This window comes from Eulemur rufifrons, chromosome 30 (genome assembly GCF_041146395.1).
Source record: "Eulemur rufifrons isolate Redbay chromosome 30, OSU_ERuf_1, whole genome shotgun sequence".
NCBI lineage: Eukaryota > Metazoa > Chordata > Mammalia > Primates > Lemuridae > Eulemur > Eulemur rufifrons.
Genome location: NC_091012.1, coordinates 74,967,210 through 74,987,467, shown reverse-complemented (window position 1 = coordinate 74,987,467; position 20,258 = coordinate 74,967,210). Strand labels below are relative to the sequence as shown.

The 20,258-nt window shown below is 33.8% G+C and overlaps 1 protein-coding gene across 2 annotated transcripts in view; it reads left to right on the top strand.

The window, feature by feature from the left end:
- Nucleotides 1-20,258, top strand: part of PCDH11X (protocadherin 11 X-linked) — a 765,380-nt gene that overhangs the window by 598,484 nt on the left and 146,638 nt on the right. For both annotated transcript variants that reach the window (XM_069463668.1, XM_069463667.1), the window contains one exon: nt 4,612-4,635. In XM_069463668.1, coding sequence (XP_069319769.1) covers nt 4,612-4,635 — 24 coding nt within the window. The remainder of the gene's footprint in view (nt 1-4,611; nt 4,636-20,258) is intronic.

The window sequence follows — 20,258 nt, the reverse complement described above, 5'->3', positions numbered from 1 at the left end:
ACTTATTTTATCCTAGATAAAATTTACATTGTGCCTCCATGCTCTTTGAAGTGCATAGACACTATCAACATAAAAAATGACTTTTGAAAGTGCTATTCATTATAGTGTTTCCAAAGATTTCCTCTAAATAAAAGGGCAGAAAATACAGCCAATGGCTTGTGAGTTAGAAAGATTTTATGATGAATTGGAAAAATGAATTAATTTCAGAAATTGAAGAAGATATGCAACTCTAGGCTATGAAGGAAAATGAACCATTTGGTATTATGGCACAACATGAGTTTGGTTAATGTAAATTCTGTTAACGTAGAAAATGGCAATTTGATATTGAGTGAAAATGTTTTAATTTTTAAGGTTTTATGTATTTGTATGATAAAGCCAACACTATGACTTTAGCTGTTCTCAATTTTGATGTTAATATTTCTTTGAGGTGGTAGTAGCCTTTTATTGAAATTCAAGACACAGAGGGATATAGATGGAAAATTTAATATACTGGGATGAAGAATTTATTTTATATTTGCAACATTTCTTTTATTGTAAATAAGATGCTCATTATATTAATCAGCTTGCGGCTTTTGTGTTTGTAGTCTTAACCTTTCACATAATTTGAATAGAAAATTTTATTTGAGTTTCACTATTTTTGTGGTTCAGACTCTATGCAATCTACTTAAGTACAATAACACTATGGCTTATTAGTTTTGCAATCAACAGGAGATGTACTGGGGTGATTTGAATTATACATCAAGAAGAATTGGATCTTTGGGGCACATTTTGTAGAATGTTTTAAAATTAGCATTACTCAAAGAAAACTAGGTATTGTTCTATTAATTTGGCATTACAGTCTTCAAGTGCATTGCTTTTATTTTTTTTTTCATGCCAATTCTGCTATATTCTATGACCTTGAGTATAAACTGCTGTGTGGCTTGGCATAAGAAAATAAATGAGGAACTTGTTCTCAACAGTTAGCCAATAACTTAGAATATGTGTCAGGTTTCAAACGAATTGAAACTTTATTTATTAGAATTTTCTCTGTATTAGGAAGTGTTATAAACATTTTAATGTATTTCATTAAGGAAGAGACATGTATATAGTGATAAATGCTTATAAAATTATCTTTCAATTGACTCTAGTGGCAAAGATATTTTGTTATTTCTTTTTTTATTTTCTTTTTTTATTTTTTTTCCATTTTTTTTAATTTCAGCATATTATGGAGGTACAAATATTTAGGTTGCATACATTTCCCTTGCCCCCCAACCCAAGTCAGAGATTCAGGTATATACATCCCCTAGACGGTGCACGTCACTCATTATATATGTATATAGCCATCCCCTACTCCCTCCTCTCATCTGTCCGACACCCGATGAGTGTTATTCCTATATGTGCACTTAGGTGTTGATCAGTTAAAATCAATTTGACGGTGAGTACATGTGGTGCTAGTTTTTCCATTCTTGGGATACTTCACTTAGTAGAATGGGTTCCAGCTCTATCTAGGATAATACAAGAGGTGCTATATCACCATTGTTTCTTGTAGCTGAACAGTACTCCATGGTACACATATACCACATTTTATTAATCCACTCATGTATTGATGGGCACTTGGGTTGTTTCTACATCTTTGCAATTGTGAATTGTGCTGCTATAAACATTCGAGTGCAGATGTCTTTTTTATAGAATGTCTTTTGTTCTTTTGGGTAGATGCCCAGTAATGGGACTGCTGGATCAGATATTTGGTTATTTCTAAATAAATGTCTTTAAAATGTTTTCAATTCTTATTTACCCTAAGAAATGATGACTTTTATTTCATAATGGCTTCATTAAAGTAGCTTTATTACATGACTTTAAAAATTATACATGATAAAACAACTGCAACTCTTCTTTATTGAAGTAAGTGGCAACTATAGATTGGTGCATGATACTTAATCAACACACATTGTGCCAAAACTATCAATGTTGTGGTGAACTCTTGATCTTTAAGCTCTTCAAGCATTATATATTTATTGGTAATTCTCTTTAACCATGTATTTCTAATGCATATTGAGTAGTTAAATATTTGTGTTGGGATTATAACAGAGATATTGAAATACATGTGTATGGGATAATATAACATGTTTGATATTGTTCTCATGATAAATTTCATTAATATTTATGCAATCCAAATGGTTTTTTTACCTTAAAATATGTGTTTCTTTAATTTTGTAGTAAAAGATGCACCGTTATTTCTATTATATAAATTTATTAATTAAGATATTTTCTGAGGTCATAAATTTAGAAAATTAATGTTAAAAACTCAATTATACTCAAAGCAAGCATTTATGCAAACATAAATTTTTATATTATTATTGAATATATTGTATATAATATCAGAACCAGTAATTTTGTTTAAATGTATTAATTAGTAAATTTAATTGCAGCATATTTAATAACATGAAAATAATTTTCTTCTTAAAAACTAATTTAACTTGTTAGATGCATTCTTCTTCTATGTTATTAAAATTATGTTTTAAGATACACATAAATCATATTATGTACATAGTCATTAATAATATAACATTTGGTTGTATTAATTAGTCAAAACTTCATTTCAATTGTAATGATTCACGTACACTCTAGTACCTCAAAGGATAAGGACTATGCTTATCTTGATACTGCAAAATATTGAGCAGTATGGATGCTTAAAAATGTCAATAAACCTTTAAACCTTAATTAAGAAACACTGAAATTTAGAAAAATATTTGGAGATGATCCTTTATCTTATGCAAAATCCTAATAGTTATAATGAATGTATCTCTTAATTGCTGCTAGCATTTAATAATATATATAATGCCTTAAAGTGGAGAAGTGTTTCCCTTTTTTGACCACATTTTATGTGATGAATTCAAGAGTTTCTTTAGAGTGAGTTTCTAAAAGTGATCAATATTTGACCTTGGTGGTTTATAAAGCAATTTTCACTTTTCAGGTTTGGAACTGAAGGTCTCCAGTTGGTTGTTAAAGTGTATTTGTTGTCTTTTTTATTGTTGTCACGTCACTTGTCACTTGTTTTGCTACTTTTACTTTCACCTCCATACCCTTAGAAATAAGCCCAAACCCATCACATTCCTTTTTTTTTTTTTGTCCTTTTTAGTTACCAAATTAGAAAGAATTTTGATCACAAAAGTCTAGATCACAATGAAATTGCAGTTCTTAAAGATGCAAAGCAAGTATTTTATTACTTCTCTGCTTAACACAGTCTTACTCTTTTCACTTCAGGACATTTCAAAATGCTACATTTAAGTATTACAAGTTGATTATGTATTCTAATAATAAATTAGAATATTTTGTATGTATGTGATTCTTATCATTGAAGTAGAATCATCATTTGAGGGGTAGAGAGTTGCAGAATTCTATTTAGAAGATCAATCTTACATAAAGTATCTTGTAAAAGAACTGTTTTTTTCATATTTTATACTTCAGCTTGTATTATCATTAAATTACATTGCTTCTAGATGAAGTTCCTTGTGATGAAAAATAAATGTGCTGTGTATATGTCAATGACACAAAAATATTGCACAAGGCTCTCTCATTAATCCTTATTACTGCATAGAAACATTACTTTCACCTCCATTTTTCTGTTTATCTCTGTCCTACTACTTCTCTCTAAGCATTTCATATCTTTGTTTTTTTATATTCTAATTTTATTCAAAATAGATTTTTAAACAAGTCCAATATGTTTATTTTTTAATTTTTATCTTTAATGCATATTATTAAATATATCTTAAAATGCAGTGGTGATCGAGAAATAATTTTCCTGTTGGCTTTAAAATTTAACAAAATATAAACTTGAAAGTCATCTATCAAGATAAATACATATTTGGGTTTTTATAATAAACATATAATTGTTTTGATTAAATGTAGACTTTACTACTTGTTCCAGATTAACCATGATTTCACAGTGTTGTGAAGGAAGTCAGTTAATAATGCAATGCCTGAATTTATCTAAAAAATGATGATAATGATCTCTAATCCCCCATGTTCTAATTGTATGAAATAATAAGAAATTTTAGTTGTGAAGACAGTTGTAGTATAAGAAAAATTTCTTAAACCATGGAAAGAATAATTCTATTGGACCATTCTCTTGATAGAGTCTATTGATTTTTTGTCTCTCCCATTACTATTTTCACATCAGAATTCAGAAGCAGAGCAAACTTTTAACTCAAAAATGATGTTTTTCCTTATAGTACATTTCCAGTAGGAGGTTCCATGAGAGCAACTGGCTTTTCAATAGAGGACTGTACTTTGCCATCACAGGCAATGAAGCTAGAAAACCTACTGAGTTCTTGCAAAATGCTGAATTCAACAACGCATTGCCTATAGGGAAAGGACCAATCATGACTTCCTAAGAGGCCAACATATTGCATAGCCATGATCTGATTCTAGAAAAACATGTTACAGAAGACAAATTTTATGGACTTTCAGTCCTTATGCATCTCGTTCATTGCATTCTCTATAAAATGAAGTTGAAAATACATTGCAAAAATAATATATTGCAATTTACATTTATTTAGTGATGCTAACATAACGTATGGGAAATAAGAGAAAATATTTATTGTGTTTAACTTTATAAAAATCTCTTTTTAGCTTTCATTCCTGGACTAAAGAAAGGTACAGTAAAAATCAACACAAATCATAACCATGGTGCATGTTCCATCTTAAAATGAGTTGCTGATTTGTGTTTAAGAAATTTCTTCCCATTTTGCTTCTCATCAAACATTGCAATTTCAACTGTTTGCTTTGAACACATTTTTGATATATTTAAAATGAACTAATATCTAGAAAGGACATTCAGTCAGTTGGATATCTTTTATACGTGGATGCTTTCTAAATTGTGTGTTATCAATCTTTAGACAGCAAAATTAATATGACCCTACAATCATTTATTTGGCTTACAGTAGTTGTTTTCAAATTACTTGTGAATTTAATTGTCCATTTTTTTCCTCTGAGAGTGTAAGCATTTTCAACGTTTTGTCTGAGGAGACATTAAAGATATAATTGTACTTTTATTTCAATTTGTTCTATAAATTATATATGCTACATAAATTTCTAACAAAATAATCCAAATTTACATTCTTTGAAAGTAATATGTAAGATGCATTTTCTTTGCCAAATTACAATGTATGTACTATATGTGAATATACTATGTTAAGGTTGATAGACAACAAATTTCTTTTTGTATAAGCAATCAGTTAAAATGTATACATTTTTTGTGCTGGTAAGATTTTAAAATGCTACAGAATACATTAATTTTCAAAACATATTTGCACTCATTGTACATATGCACACATTTCTTTATTGTCCACTTTATACTTAGGGATGGCTCTGTCATGTTGCTTCATTGCTATTCACAACAATAATTTATTTCACTTCATACATTTTTATTTTAAACTGCAATTTATAATCCATTGAAATTTTGATGAAATAGAAATATCACTTAAAGAATAAATTTTTACTACATGATGAGTGCATTGTGCAACGTCTGGGGAATGGTCAAGCTTGAATGTTCTGACGGGGGGATGGGGGTGGGGGGAGGGGATGGGGGTATAACTACATGATGAATGCAATGTACACTATCTGAGGAATGGACAGGCTTGAAGTTCTGACTGGGGGGATGGGCAGGACATGGGCAGTGTATGTGGCCTGAACTTTTGTACCCCCCATGATGATAAGCTGAAATTTAAAAAAAAAGAATCTCAGCTTTAATCTTTAATTTTGACATATCAGCAATACTAACAGCATATACTTTGTTATTTTTTGTGTTTTAAATATTGTTATATGTTACTTTGGACTTTTTACATTGCATTAGAGTAGTTCTCTTGTGATCTTATGCAATCAGTTCTAATATCCATGATACATTTTTTGCCATCATATAAATAATGGAATTTCAAGTTGAATGGTTTATACCCCTTGAAAGTCTTGAGTATTCAACTTTTACCTGGGTAATTTAGGTAAAAGTGGATGCATTGCATGTGCGTTTCATTTTGTCTCTTCCCTTCTTGTTGGTTTTTAGGTATCTTCTGATACTATTCAGGAATTACAAATATCTAATAGTTGTGGGTACTCATTTGTGTTTGTGATACAAAGTCAAGGTGTTTTGATCATAACTACTAATAAGTATAGTGGAAAGAGTATTTGAATGTGAGTCATGGTATCTTGAGTTCTGCCGACAGTCCTATACCTGACTATATGTATATATTTAGCCAAGTCATTTAAACTCATAGAATCTCCACTTTCTTTATTTTCCTCATCTAAAAATTGTAATAATTGTACATCTCTGAAGCATGGTAATATAACAATAACAAAACCCAACAATAGCTAGTATTTGAGTGCATATTATATTCTAGACACTATTCCTAGTAATTAATTTACAAGCTTTAATATTTATAACACTTCTATGTGTAGGTCCTATTATTATTCCCCATTTTTCAGTGGTGGAAACTGAGGCAAATAAAAGTTAAATAATATAGGAATTAATCTGATAAACTCTAAAGCACTATGCCTGTGTTAGACATTACCATTCCTTGGATTATTTGAACCTTCATTAGAGCACCATTGAATAATGATAATTGCAATTAGATTTATTCTTTAAATTTTGCTCTTATTAAATAATATTTATGTAGTATATTCATAATGCAGTTGGAATCTGACTCTAAACTGCACTGAAAAACCATAGTACCTTTTATTATATTTTATGATAATGTTCATATCACATTTTGTATATCCACTTTCCATTATCAGCTCATTTGAGTATACTTGCTCTTATGTACCTCACATAGTATACATTCTTGGGCATATTTCACATAATTAAATGTTACTGCATAAGAGGAAAAAGCCCTCTGTTACTCTAATCATAAATGTATGAAACTAGGATCATTTCATTCAGTCAACTTTTCTATTGAGGGCTGACTGATTTCCAGGGATGACATTTTCCAAAATACGTAGGCTTTTCCTCTCATGGTAAATTAGATATATGCAGACAAGTACTTTTAGTAATAAGAGAATTATTTCTACTTCTGGAGATTCCCTACTTGTCCTCAAAAAAGAAATTGCAAATATATGCTTGTAGATCCATTCAGGTCAAATTCTTTTGTACCTACTCCTGAGGAAAATACACATTGATAAATTAAAACTTTTCATTGTTTTTGTTTGCAAGTGCACTTGCTTCTTTTTTTGAACATGTTTTAATATTAATATGAGAGCACAAGTCTCAGCTGCATCAATTGCATTTTCTGCTGTCATTGAAGTCTAGAGTTTGTAAGCAGTAAATGTCAACTGGTTTGTCTACCTGTAGTCATTTGTCAGTTGTCTATAGTAATGCTTCAGTTATCCAAGCTGTCTTTCAGCGCATGCTTACAGTGTTTTATCAGACAACGTTTACCATTTTGGCCCTTAATTAATAACATTCAAGGGTACATTCTTGAGCTGGGCTTCCATATTTCTTGTTAATATTCAAAGATTAGCTGTAATAATTTAGGAATTCATTACTTTAAACTTGAAATGTTGAATATGAGCCAGTGATAACTATCTAGGGACAAGGATGTGGGGGAAAAGTAGGTTAACGTGGAAGTATCTAGGAGAGATGGGGAAAATGGGTTCTCTCTCAGCCAAATGAATCACCTCACCTATCTTAATGTGTCTACTTAGTTAACAAGAGTTTGTGAACATAAAACATAATTCATCCTTATGCATGAAAGATGTGGAATTTTTCATATGTCAATTAGTGAGAAAAGTAATGTCTTCTCGCGGGATATATTTTTTTCATGACCAGGAGTTAATGAAAATGCATGTGGTTAGTTACCAAGTGACAAATTTATAGCATAGGGCATAATATTAATCCCTTCATGCTAATTTAATATCTCTGTAAATTCTCAGACCAAAGGATTAAATCAACATGAGGTTTTGTTTTAGATTACTAATAGATTCTAACATGTCATAGAAAACTATTTGTGAAAGGGATTGTCTTATGAAGCATTATCATTTGGATATTTTAGCATCTAAAATTGTCTTCCTTAGGTAACATGACAAATTTATTTTGCCATATTCATTATATATTATACGATGACACATGGAGCTAGAAAAAAATGTGCCTTACAATAAAATTATATTGCTTTTTAATGTTTTTCTTCACAATGAAGGAAAAAATAAGCAAAATTGATATTATTCATCATGAAAAATAGACTATAGTAGTAAAATCAGTATGTTTTTGAGGCAAAGCAGTCTTGTTAGAGTTAGAAAATGGCTATAGTACTGCAGTGTTGCCATTCTCTTATGAAATTTTGGTATATTAATAGCTTTGGAATAATATATAATCTCTCAAAAGAAAATGCATTCTTTAAACTTCATGTTCTAGGTCTACATTATTTATCTTTTTTTTAATGCATGTAGGTGAAATAAATGGCATTGCTAAGTGGCATATTACTCCACTACTTATTAGCAAAATGTGGCTCAAATGTTTAAGTGAGTCATAAACATTATGAAAGTTCCAAATACTTATTTTTGCTATAGCTAATTAGAATGGTAATCCTCATTTCATACAGTATAACTTTTAAATACAATTTTTAAAAATTATTATAGGTAAATAATTGAATATTTTTATGGGATACATGGGGTGTTTGATACAGGCATACAATGTGAATTAATCAAATCAGAGTAATTGGGATATCCATTACCTCTGGTATTTAACACTTTTTTTGTGCTAGGAACATTCCACTTCCATTCTTTGAGTTATTTTAAATTACACCCTAATTTGTTGATTATAGTCACTTTGCTGAGCTATCAAATATTGTTCATTCTATCTAACTATATTTTTGCACCCACGTAAGATCCTCACATTATCCCCCCTCCCCGCTACACTTCCTACTCTCTAGCAACCTTCATCTACTCTCTGTCTACATAAGATCAATTGTTTTTAATATTTGGCTCCCACATATGAATGAGAATATGCAAGATTTGTTTTTCTGTGCTTGGCTTATTTCACTTAACATAATGTTCTCCAGTTTCACATATGTTATTGCAAATGGCAGGATTTCATTCTTTTGTTGTGGCTATATAATATTCCATTATGTATATGTACCAAAACTCCTTTATGCATTCATCCATTGATGGACACTTAGGTTGATTCCATATTTTGTTTAGTGATAATAGTGCTGCAATAAACATGGGAGAACAGATATCTTTTTGATATACTGAATTCCCCTTCTTTGGATATATATCCAACAGTGGGATTGCTGGGTCACATGGTAGTTCTATTTTTAGGTTTTTGAGGAACTTCCATATCATTTTCCATAGTGGTTGCACTAATTTACATTCCCACCAACAGTGTATTAGAATTCTCCTTTCTTCACATCTTTGTGTGCATTTGTTATTAACTGTCTTTTTGACAAAAGCCATTTTTATTGGGGCAAGATGATATCTAATTGTAGTTTTGATTTGCATTTCACTGATTACTAATGATGTTGAGAATTTTTTCACATACCTGTTGGCCATTTGTATGTCTTCTTTTGAGAAATGTCTGCTCAGATCTTTTGCCCATTTTTCAATCAGATTATTTAAATTGTTGGTGTTCCTTACATATTCTAGTTATTAATCCCTTGTCATATGGGTAGTTTGCAAATACTTTATTTCATACTATATGTTGTCTCTTCATTTTGTTGATTGTTTTCTTGGCCATGCAGAAGCTTTTTAGCTTGATCTGATTCCATTTGTTCAACTTTGCTTTGGTTGCCTGGGGATATTACTAGAGAAGTCCTTGCTAAGACCAATGTCTAGAGGCATGTCCCCAAGTTTTTCCTATACTAGTTTCATAGTTTCAGGCCTTAGATTTAAGTCTTTAATACACTTTGATTTGATTTTTGTATATGTTGAGAGATAAAGGTCTAGTCTTATTATTCTTCATATGGATATCCAGTTTTCCCAACATCATTTATGGAATCCCCACTGTATGTTCTTGGCACCTTTATTGAAGATAAGTTCACTGTAGATGTGTGGGTTTATTTCTGGGTTCTGTATTCTGTTCCGTTCGTCTATGTGTCTGTTTTTATGCCAGTACCATGCTGTTTTTTAACTAAAGCTCTGTAGTATAATTTGAAATCAGGTAATGTGATTCTTCTAGATTTGTTCTTTTGTTCAGGAATACTTTGGCTATTCTGGATCTTTTGTGGTTCCATATAAATTTTAGAATTAATTTTTCTATTTCTGTGAAGAATGTCATTGGTATTTTTATGGGGATTGCATTGAATCTTTAGATTGCTTTGAGTAGTTTGCACATTTTAACAATACTAATTCTTCCAATCCATGAGCATGGCATATCTTTTATTTTTTTATATCCTCTTCAACTTTTTTCATCAGTGTTTTGCAGTTTTCATTGTAGAGATCTTTCACTTCTTTGGTTAAGTTAATTTTATTTTATTTGTAGCTATCATAAATGGGATTACTTTCTTGGGTTTTTTTTTTCAGATTGTTTACTGTTGGCATATAGAAATGCTACTGTTTTTTTATGTTGATTTTGTATCCTGCAACTTTACCGAATTTTTTTTATCAGTTCTCATAGTTTTGGGGGGTCTTTAGGTTTCTCTAGATATAAGATCATATTGTCTGCAAACAAGGATAATTTGTCTTCTTCCCTTCCAATTTGTATGCCTTTTATTTTTTTCTCTTGTCTGATTTCTCTAGCTAGAATTTCCAGCACTATATTGAATAATAGTGATGAAAATGGACATCCTTATCTTGTTCCAGATCTTAGAAGAAAGGCTTTTAGTTTTTCCCCATATAGTAGGATACTAGCTGTGGGTCTCTCATGTATGACTTTTATCATGTTGAGATAAGTTCCTTCTATACCCAATTTTTTGAGAGTTTTTATCATGAAGAGATGTTGAATTTTATTTAATACTTTTTCTGCATCAATTGAAATGATCATATGTTTTTTGTCTTTCATTCTGTTCATATGATGTGTCACATTGATTGATTTGTGTGTGTTAAACAATTCCTGCATCACTGGTATGAATCCCATTTGACCATGATGAATAATCTTTTCAATGTGCTATTGAATTCAGTTTGCTAGTATTTTGCTGAGGATTTTTGCATCTATGTTCATCAGAGATATTGGCTTATAGTTTTGTTTTGTTTTTTGTGGTGTCTTTGTCAGATTTTGGGATCAGGGTAATACAGGCCTCCAGAATGAGTTTGGGGGTATCCCTTCCTCCTCAGTTTTTTGGAACAATTTAAGTAGAATTGGTATTAGTTCTTCTTTGAATGGTTGGTAGAATTCAGCAGTGAAGGCAGTGGGTCCTGGGCTTTTCCTTGATGGGAGACTTTTTTTTACTGCTTCTATCTTTTTGCTTGTTATTGGTTTATTCAGGTTTTGGATTTCTTCATGGTTCAATCTTGGTAGGTTGTATGTGTCCAGGAATTTATCCATTTCTTGTAGGTTTTCCAATTTATTGGTATGTAGCTGTTCATAGTAGTCTCTAATGATCCTTTGGATTACTGAGGTATCAGTTGTAATGTTTCTTTTTCCTTTTTTTTTTTTTTTTTTTTTTGAGACAGAGTTTCACTCTGTTGCATGGACTAGAGTGTGCTGTGGCATCAGCCTAGCTCACAGCAACCTCAGACTCCTGGGCTCAAGCAATCCTTTTGTCTCAGCCTCCTGAGTAGCTGGGACTACAGGCATGCACCACCATGCCCAGCTAATTTTCTCTATATATTTTTTGTTGTCCAGCTAATTTCTTTCTTTCTTTTTTTTTTTTTTTTTTTTTTAGTAGAGATGGGGTCTCACTCTTGCTCAGGCTGATGTCGAACTCCTGAGCTCAAATGATCCTCCCGCTTTGGCCTCCCAGTGTGCTAGGATTTATTTCTTTTTTCATCTCTGAATTTATTTGGATCTTCTTTTTTTTCTTAGTCTGGCAAAAGTTGTGTCTATTTTGTTTATCTTTTCAAGAAAAAAAAACAAGTTTTTGTTTTGTTAATCTTTTGTATTGTTTTTTGCTTTCAATTTCATTTATTTCTGCTCTAATCATTATGATTTCTTTCCTTCTACTAATTTTGGGTTTGGTTTGCCCTTGTTTATCTAGTTCTTTGAAATTAATCTTTAGCTTATTTATTTGACCCTTTTCTACTTTTTTGATGTAGGCACCTATTGCTATAACCTTTTCTTTTATTACTGCTTTTGCTGTATCCCATATGTTTTGATAGGTTGTGTTTTCATTTTCACTTGTTTTGAGAAATTTTCTAATTTCCTTCTTCATCTCTTCATTGATCCATTGGTCATTCAGGAGCATATATTGTTTAATTTCCACCTGTTTGTATACTTTCCAGTGTTCCTCTTGTTATTGAATTCTAGTTTTATTTCATTGTGGTCAGAGAAAATACTTAGTATGATTTCATTTTTTTTGAATTCTTTGATAATTGTTTTGTGGCCTAACATATGGTCTATCCTTGAGAATGGTACATGAGCTGAGGAGAAGAACATGAATTCTGCAGCTGTTGGATGAAACATTCTGTAAATATCTATTGGGTCAATTTAGTCTATAGTGCAGACTAAGTCCAATGTTTCTTTTGTTGATTTTCTACCTGGATGATCTGTCCACTGCTGAAAAGTGGGGTGTTAAAGTCTTAAACAATTAATGTACTGTGGTATATCTCTCTCTTTACCTTTGTTAATATTTGCTTTATATATCTCGGTGCTCCACTGTTGGGTGCATATATATTTCTTAATAGAATTATTATATACTCTGGCTGAATTAACCCCTTTATCATTATATAATGACCTTCTTTGTCTCTTTTTACAGTTTTTGTTTTAAAATATATTTCATCTGGTTGAAATATATCTCCTCCTGCTCTTTTTTGATTTCCATTTGCATGGAATATCTTTTTCCATCCCTTTATTTTCAGCCTATGTGTCTTTATAGGTGAGGTATGTTTCTTGCACACAACATTGTTTTTTAAATCAATTCAGACACTCTATGTCTTTTGATTGGATAGTTTACTACATTTACATTCAATGCTGTTATTGATAGGTAAGGACTTCCTACTGCCATGTTGTCATTTTATTTCTTGTTGCTTCATGGTCCTTTCTTTCTTACTTGCTTCCTGTCTTCCTTTGTTAAAAGTGATTTTCTCTGGCAGTGAGTTTTAATTTCTTGTTTTTCATTTTTTGTGTGTCTGTTGTAGGTTTTTTGATTTGAGGTTACCATGAGGCTTGAAAAAAAGATTTTATTATAAACCAATTATTTTATAATAAACCAGTTATTTTAAACTTATGACAACTCTGCTTATAAACAAATAAACAATCAAAGTGAAATATAACAGAAATTATCTCTCTGTAGATGGAGATCTGCCCCCACTTTTTTTTTAATATTCATGATAAATTATTAAGTGAACAGTGCAAGTTAAAAACAACAGTTTCATATTTTTTCCCCACCCCCCCTTTCCCGAGTCAGCACCTTCAAGTGTTACCACTCCCCAAACAGTGTGCAATGCACTCATTGTGTACTGCCCCCACTTTTTAACTTTTTTTTTTCCATTCATATCTTTTTTATACTATCTCAAAATTTTTTTATACTATCTCTCAAAATGTTGTTGTAGTTATTCTTGATAAGTTTGTCTTTTAGTCTTCCCACTTAACATAAAAGTGGTTATATATTGCAATTATAGCAATAGAGCACTCTGCATTTGTGTCTTTACTGTTACCAGTGAGTTGTATACCTTCAGAACAATTCTTATTCTTCTAATGTTCTTTTCTTTCAGATTGAAGACCTCCTTTTAGCATCTCTTGTAGGACAGGTCTGGTTTTAATGAAATCCCTAGGTTTTGTTTTGGAAAGTATTTCTCCTTCATGTTTGAAGGATATCTTTTCAGGATATAATATTCTAGGGTTAAAGTTCAAATCCTTCAGCATTTTGAATACATCATGCCATTCTCTCCTTGCCTATAATATTTCCAGTGAGAAGTCTTCTAACAGACATATTAGAGCTCCTTTATATGTTATTTTTTTTCTTCTTTCTTGCTTCTCTTAGGACCTTTTCTTTATCTATGTCCTTTAGGAGCTTATTACATGTCTTGAGGTAACCTTGTTTGGGTTAAATCTACTTGGCATTCTATGACTTTCTTGTATATGAATTTTGACATCTTTCTCTAGGTTTGGAAAGTTCTCTTTTATTATTTCTTTGAATAAACTTTGTACCTCAATCTTTCTCTCTACCTCCTCTTTACAGCTATTAACTCTTAGATTTGCCCTTTCGAGGCTATTTTCTAGATCTTACAGGTATGCTTCATTCTTATTTATTCTTTTTTTCTTTTTTCTCTTCTCACTGTATATTTTCAAACTTATCTTCAAGCTTGCTAATTCTCTCTTCTGCTTGGTCAATTCTGCTATCAAGAGATCAGGGAGTCTGATGCATTTCTCAGTTTGTCAATTGAATTCTTAAACTCCAGAATTTCTGCTTTTTTGTTTTTTTTGGTTTGTTTGTTTTTTTACTATTTTAATTCCTTTGCTAAATATCTGTGATAGGCTCCTGAATTCCTTCTCTGTGTTATCTTTTTCATTGAGTTTCTTTAGAACAACTTTTTTGAATTCTTTGTCTGAAGTCACATATCTTCATTGCTTCAGGATTGATCACTGCTACCTTATTAAGTTTGCTTGGTGAAGTCATGCATTCCTGGATGTTCTTGATTGTTGTGGATATTTGTCAATATCTGAACCTTGAAGAGGTAGGTATTTATTTTAATCTTAGCAGTCTGGGATTTTTTGAGCCCATCCTTCTTGAGGAGGTTTTCCACACATTCAAAGGGAATTGAGTGTTGTGATCTCAGTCTGTAGTGACTGTAGCCATATCTTCACTGATTATACTCCAACCCCAGCTATGATGTGACTCTTGCAGACTCCTGGTTGTACCATCTTGGTGGAATTGGGTAAGATATGGGAGAATTCCCTGTATTACCAGGCAAAGCCTCTCACTCTCTTCCCTTGCTCTCTGTGCTGTGCTGCTGAAGTGGGGGGAGGAGTGAGGTGGACACTCCCTCATGGCCACCAATGCCAGGTCACACCTGAAGGCAGCCCAGTCTCACCCACAGCCCATGGTGATTTTTGCCTGGCTACCTCTGATGTGTATTCAAAGCCCAAGGGCTCTTTATTCAGCAGGTGTTGAATTCTGCAGGACTGAGTCCTTTCCTTCAGAATAGCATGTTTCCTTCTGGCCTCAAGTGGGTCCAGAAATACTATCCAGGAACTAAGACTTGGATTCAGGGTCTTCAGGTATCTGTTCAGTGCTTTATTTTACTGTGACTGAACTGGTACCCATTTTGCAAAACAGAGTCCTCTGAGCTCTTCCCTTTCCTTTCCTCAAGTGGAAGAGGACTATCCCTGAGCCATGTGCCTGTAGCTGGAGGAGAGGTGACACAGGCACCAGTTGGCCACAGTTGCTGGTGTCTCACTAAGTCATGTTCACCCATATCCACTGGATCTGAGCCAGCACAGCCAAAGGAATTGCCCAAGAACTGCAGCCCTTTGGCCTATCTTACAAATTTATTTCAGGCCCCAGTCTACTCCTTTTCTGCCAGTGGTGGGGCTAGTGGGAACTTGGGCTTTGGGGCAGAGGATTTCCCTCTTGCTGGGCTGGTATAAACACTCTGTGCCCGCCAACAGAATTCTTCCCTGTGCTGTGTTTACCTGTCCCAGAGTTTCAATGCAAAGCCCTGAATTTCAATGCAAAGCCCCACAATCACATCACTATCCCTCCTCTGGGCACACGGATTCTCTCTCCACTCAGTGTTCTGGTGGGGCACTGCTGTGGTATGGGGAAGGGGTGGCACAGGGAATGCAAGGCTGCCTTTTCTGCCCTCTCAGTGCCTCTTTCCTTGATATAATGTTATAACCAGGTGGTATTATTGCTCACCTTATTTTTGGTTCTTGTAAGGGTACTTTCTTGCATGCATACTTGTTGAATTAAGTGTTCATGCAGAGGGAAGATTACTGGAGGTTTCTATTTGGCCATATTGCTCTGACACCCAGCATAATTTTAATATACATCGTTTTCCTCATACACTATCTTGATATTGCCTCTACTTGACTGACACAGCAAAAAGAAAAAATATTATTTTTTTAGTTTTCTGTTAGATATTACATAAAAATCTGTTTATTCAATTACAAATATCAAGTAAAATTGTGTATTATATATCAGTATATCACCTATGTGAGAAAAATATTGAAGTATCAGTACTGAATATTAACAGCCTTTAACACAAAGAAACACTTTTGATATAATTTATTGTAAGATACATACCTCTTCATAAAATTTGTTTAGACTAGTTAAATAGTAATCTTAGTATTACTACATGACAATCTATGTTAATATAAGCATTCAAGTAGAGTTAACAAAAATCAACATGACTTTTTTGAATCAAGTAATATGGGTCCACATTTGCAATATACCAAAATAAAGTATAACAAAGCAGATAATTTTTAAAAATCTGGCCTATCTGCTGACCCATGGATAGGCTAAGCACTTTATTCACTACAAGAAGGTATGTTTACTGATCATTATACCTCCCCATATATTTACATCTTTTTTCTCCATCCCCATTAAAATCCTGCACACTTTTCATGGTCTAATCCAGGAAAATGTCCATGATTACCCCGCTGAAGTGATATTTTTCTGTAAGTGTAAATTATATGTACTATATTTCCAACTCATATGTTGTATTTCATATATGATTTCATATTATTTGTGTATATTCAAGATGGAAAAGTAAATTGGAGACCATTCCTTACACTTGTTTATTTCTCTTAAGCACTCAATACATATTTATGGAGTGAATAAATGTGCCCAGAAAAATTAGCTAGTCAAGTCCATAAAAGAAGACCTACTACAATGGAGACAGAATCACAGTTTGCTACTGATATTAGTTGCATTACATTATATAATATCAAACAAGAAAGTCTAAATACTAAACAAGGTGGGGGTAAGGGCACGAAGGAGTGCAGCTGGTGCCTGCAAGCCTTGGTGTGTGTGCTTCTATTGTTGCCTGATCTGCCACTAGGGGGAGCCGCTAATATGTTATTCAGGGCTTTTTCATCACACTTGGGAGGCTTCTCTTGATGGGAGGTGTCAATTGTTGCAATTGTTGAGGTCTCGGGCCAGGATTTTCCTTCCCTGTCCACAAACTCCACTGCTGGCAGCCGCTGGGATGCGGACAGCAAGCCCTAGAGTTATGTTCTTATTAGATGACATAAGCTGGCCTGGAGGGCTGAATCAACAGGCTGAAATTATTGTTCAGCACCAAGGCCCTGTAGATTCACACAAGTCACACAGATAAAGTGGCTTTTATCACTTCTCCCTACCTACAAGGGCAGAGCCCACCACACCCAGTGTGAAAGTTGCAGGGCTGGGGGATGGGTGTTGCCCAAGACTACCATGTGCCCCAGAATTTCTGGGCTGTGGATCTCACAGATGGTGGCTGCCAACCCCTGGAGAACTAGCTTTGGGGGAAAGCATTCAAGATTTGCCCACCAAGACAGGCCAAACTAGGCGAATCAACAGATCACTTACTATTTCTCAGCACCAAAGTCCTGCAGATTCATTCCAGCCATGCAGAGAAAGTGTTTTTACTCACTTCTTCCCACCTCCAAGGGCACAGCCTGCTGAGCACAGCCCAAAAGTCCTGGGCTAGGGTAGGGGTGCTTCCCGAATCCACAGTGTGTAGCAGTGTCTCTGGGCTGTGGACCCCCAAAATAGCTGCCGCCCACCCACGGAAAGCTACTGCTGGGGGCAACCCCTCAGGAGTTGGCAGATACCAGTTCAGCAGGCTGAATCAACAGGCCGCCAGCTGTCCCCTGTACATCACAGTCCTGCAGTCTCACGTCTGTCTGGCAGAGGGCCCTACTCTTTCTGTCCTATCCTGAGCCGGCTGAATCATCAGCGGTTTCCAAGGGCAGAGTCCCCTTTTCAGTATTCACCTGCTTTGTTTTGGTCTTGCTGACCACCAGAGATGAGGTTCCCGTCTCCAAACTCCTTCACGCTGTCACAGGAATTGACCACTCAGATCAGTACCCACCTCCCCATCCCCACCCCACCCAGTGCAGTCCTAGCACAGAGTACTAGGGAGTTCAAAATGTTTCTCACTATTTTCTCCTTTCCACAGAGCCTGTCGTCCTGTGCCACGACTTTGTACCGACTTTAGGCATGTCTCTGTATAAGTGGGTATGGAAGCCAGCGGAAGAGCTGGGCATTCTCCTGTGGGTCAGATCCCACTGCACTGGCTGGCTGGGTGTGCACGGCTATCCGACACTCTATTCTCTATTGTTTGTCTCGCACTCTCCAGACTTTGTATCTCCTATTCACTTTTTTTTTTTCTGCGTTACTTGTCCCATGCTGTTTCTCTGCAGTTTCACAACACTGTTCTTGGGGGCGGGGGGAGGGGAGGGGCGATCCACTGAGGTGTAGCCATTTGAGTTCTTCACCTCCCTCTCTGGGAGCAGAGAGCCAGGAGGTTACCACTAATCTGCCATTTTGCTTCCAAATACAACTCTTAATTTGAGACATTTCAATAAACTAATGCAATAGTGAGACATATTTAGTTACTATATTTGTTTAAAATTTTTTACTTTGTTTTATTATTATCATTATTTTAGAGACAGGATATTGCTATTTTGCCCAGGCTGAAGTTAAACTCCTGGGCTCAAGCTATCTATCACCTCAGCCTCTTGAGTACCTAGGACTACAGGCACACACCACTTTGCCCGGCTATATTTGTTTACTCTTTTTGAAAGTTTTTGCATGGATGGCTTTACAGAATTATATTTTATAATGATACTTTTTGTTCTTATAAAAATTAAAGCATTAAAGCCAAATATAGTCACAAACAAGAACGAAAAAACAGTGGACAAAAAAGACATCAATCATAAGTTCTGATTTTTTGCTATATCTATATAACCAAAAGTAATGAACTAAAACAAAACACCACCAACAAAAACAGATATCCACTTTGAACTTTCCTAAAGACTTAATTGGATTGTATGCATTCATGATAAAGTTATGTATACATTGCTTTTCAAGAATATTTAAATTTTAATGTAATTGGAAAATGATTCAGTGCTTACCTATCAATCTAATTCTAACCTTCCTTCTTTATTTTAACCTCATTATGTGGTTACTATTATTTATCTTGATTTATGAAATGGGTCCCAAATGATGATTCAGCATTTCAGGAATATGTTTCTTTTGTTTCTGTTTTGACTGGTAAGAATAATTAATCACTTTTAGCTTCTTATCTGGTTTACTACAAGGAAGAACCTTTTGGTTGAAATACACTTTACAAATGAATTTCCTTTTGCTAGGATACACACAAAAATTGGTTATTGAAAAGGCAACATTCTCATCAGGTAAATTGTTGATCTGAGACTATAGCCCAGAAGTCTTTAATTTTAAGTCATTTATTATCATTGATTTCAAGCAGCACTGTCAAATAAAAATATGAGAGCTACATATGTAATTTTAAATTGTCCAGTTGCCACATTTTTAAAAGTAAAAAGAAACAGGTGAAATTAAATTTAGTAATGCATTTTATTTAACACAATACATGCAAAATATTATTATGCCAATATGTAATCAATGTAAAAATTATTAATGAGGTATTTTACATTTCTTTTCATAGGGGGCCTTGAAATCTAATATGTATTTTATACATACAGCACATCTCAATTACAACTAGCTGCATTTCAACTGCTCAAATAGCTATGTGTGGCTAGTGGTTAGTGGCTCCTATATCAACCTTAGAGCCTTCTCAAAGACTAGTGATTAACTGGTGAGTTTGGGCTCCATATATATTGGTTTGATAGTATACCTTGAAGAAAAATAAACACACAGAAAATCCCTTGAAACCCTTGAATTCATGCTTGCTCATCTCAAAACATTTTCCCTCTGTTTCACCAAAGTTCAAAGAGAAAAAAATAATTTGGGAAAAGTGCTCTGGTTCATTTTTACTGTCATGATTGATGGTGAAAAAAATGTTGAATGTGATGTAACAAAGGGTTGTATAGATCAAAGTTGACACTTTCAGTTGCAGGCTTTTTGTCATACGTTTGAGCTCTTAAGGACCATAGTTCATTGCATTTTGCTATCATTGAAATTCTTGTGTAGTTTTCAAGAGGAGCTCTCAGCAGAGAACACTGATTGGCACTAGTTAATCTGGAGGCTATGCAAGCATGGATGATTTTAGAAAGTGTACTATGTAAATAT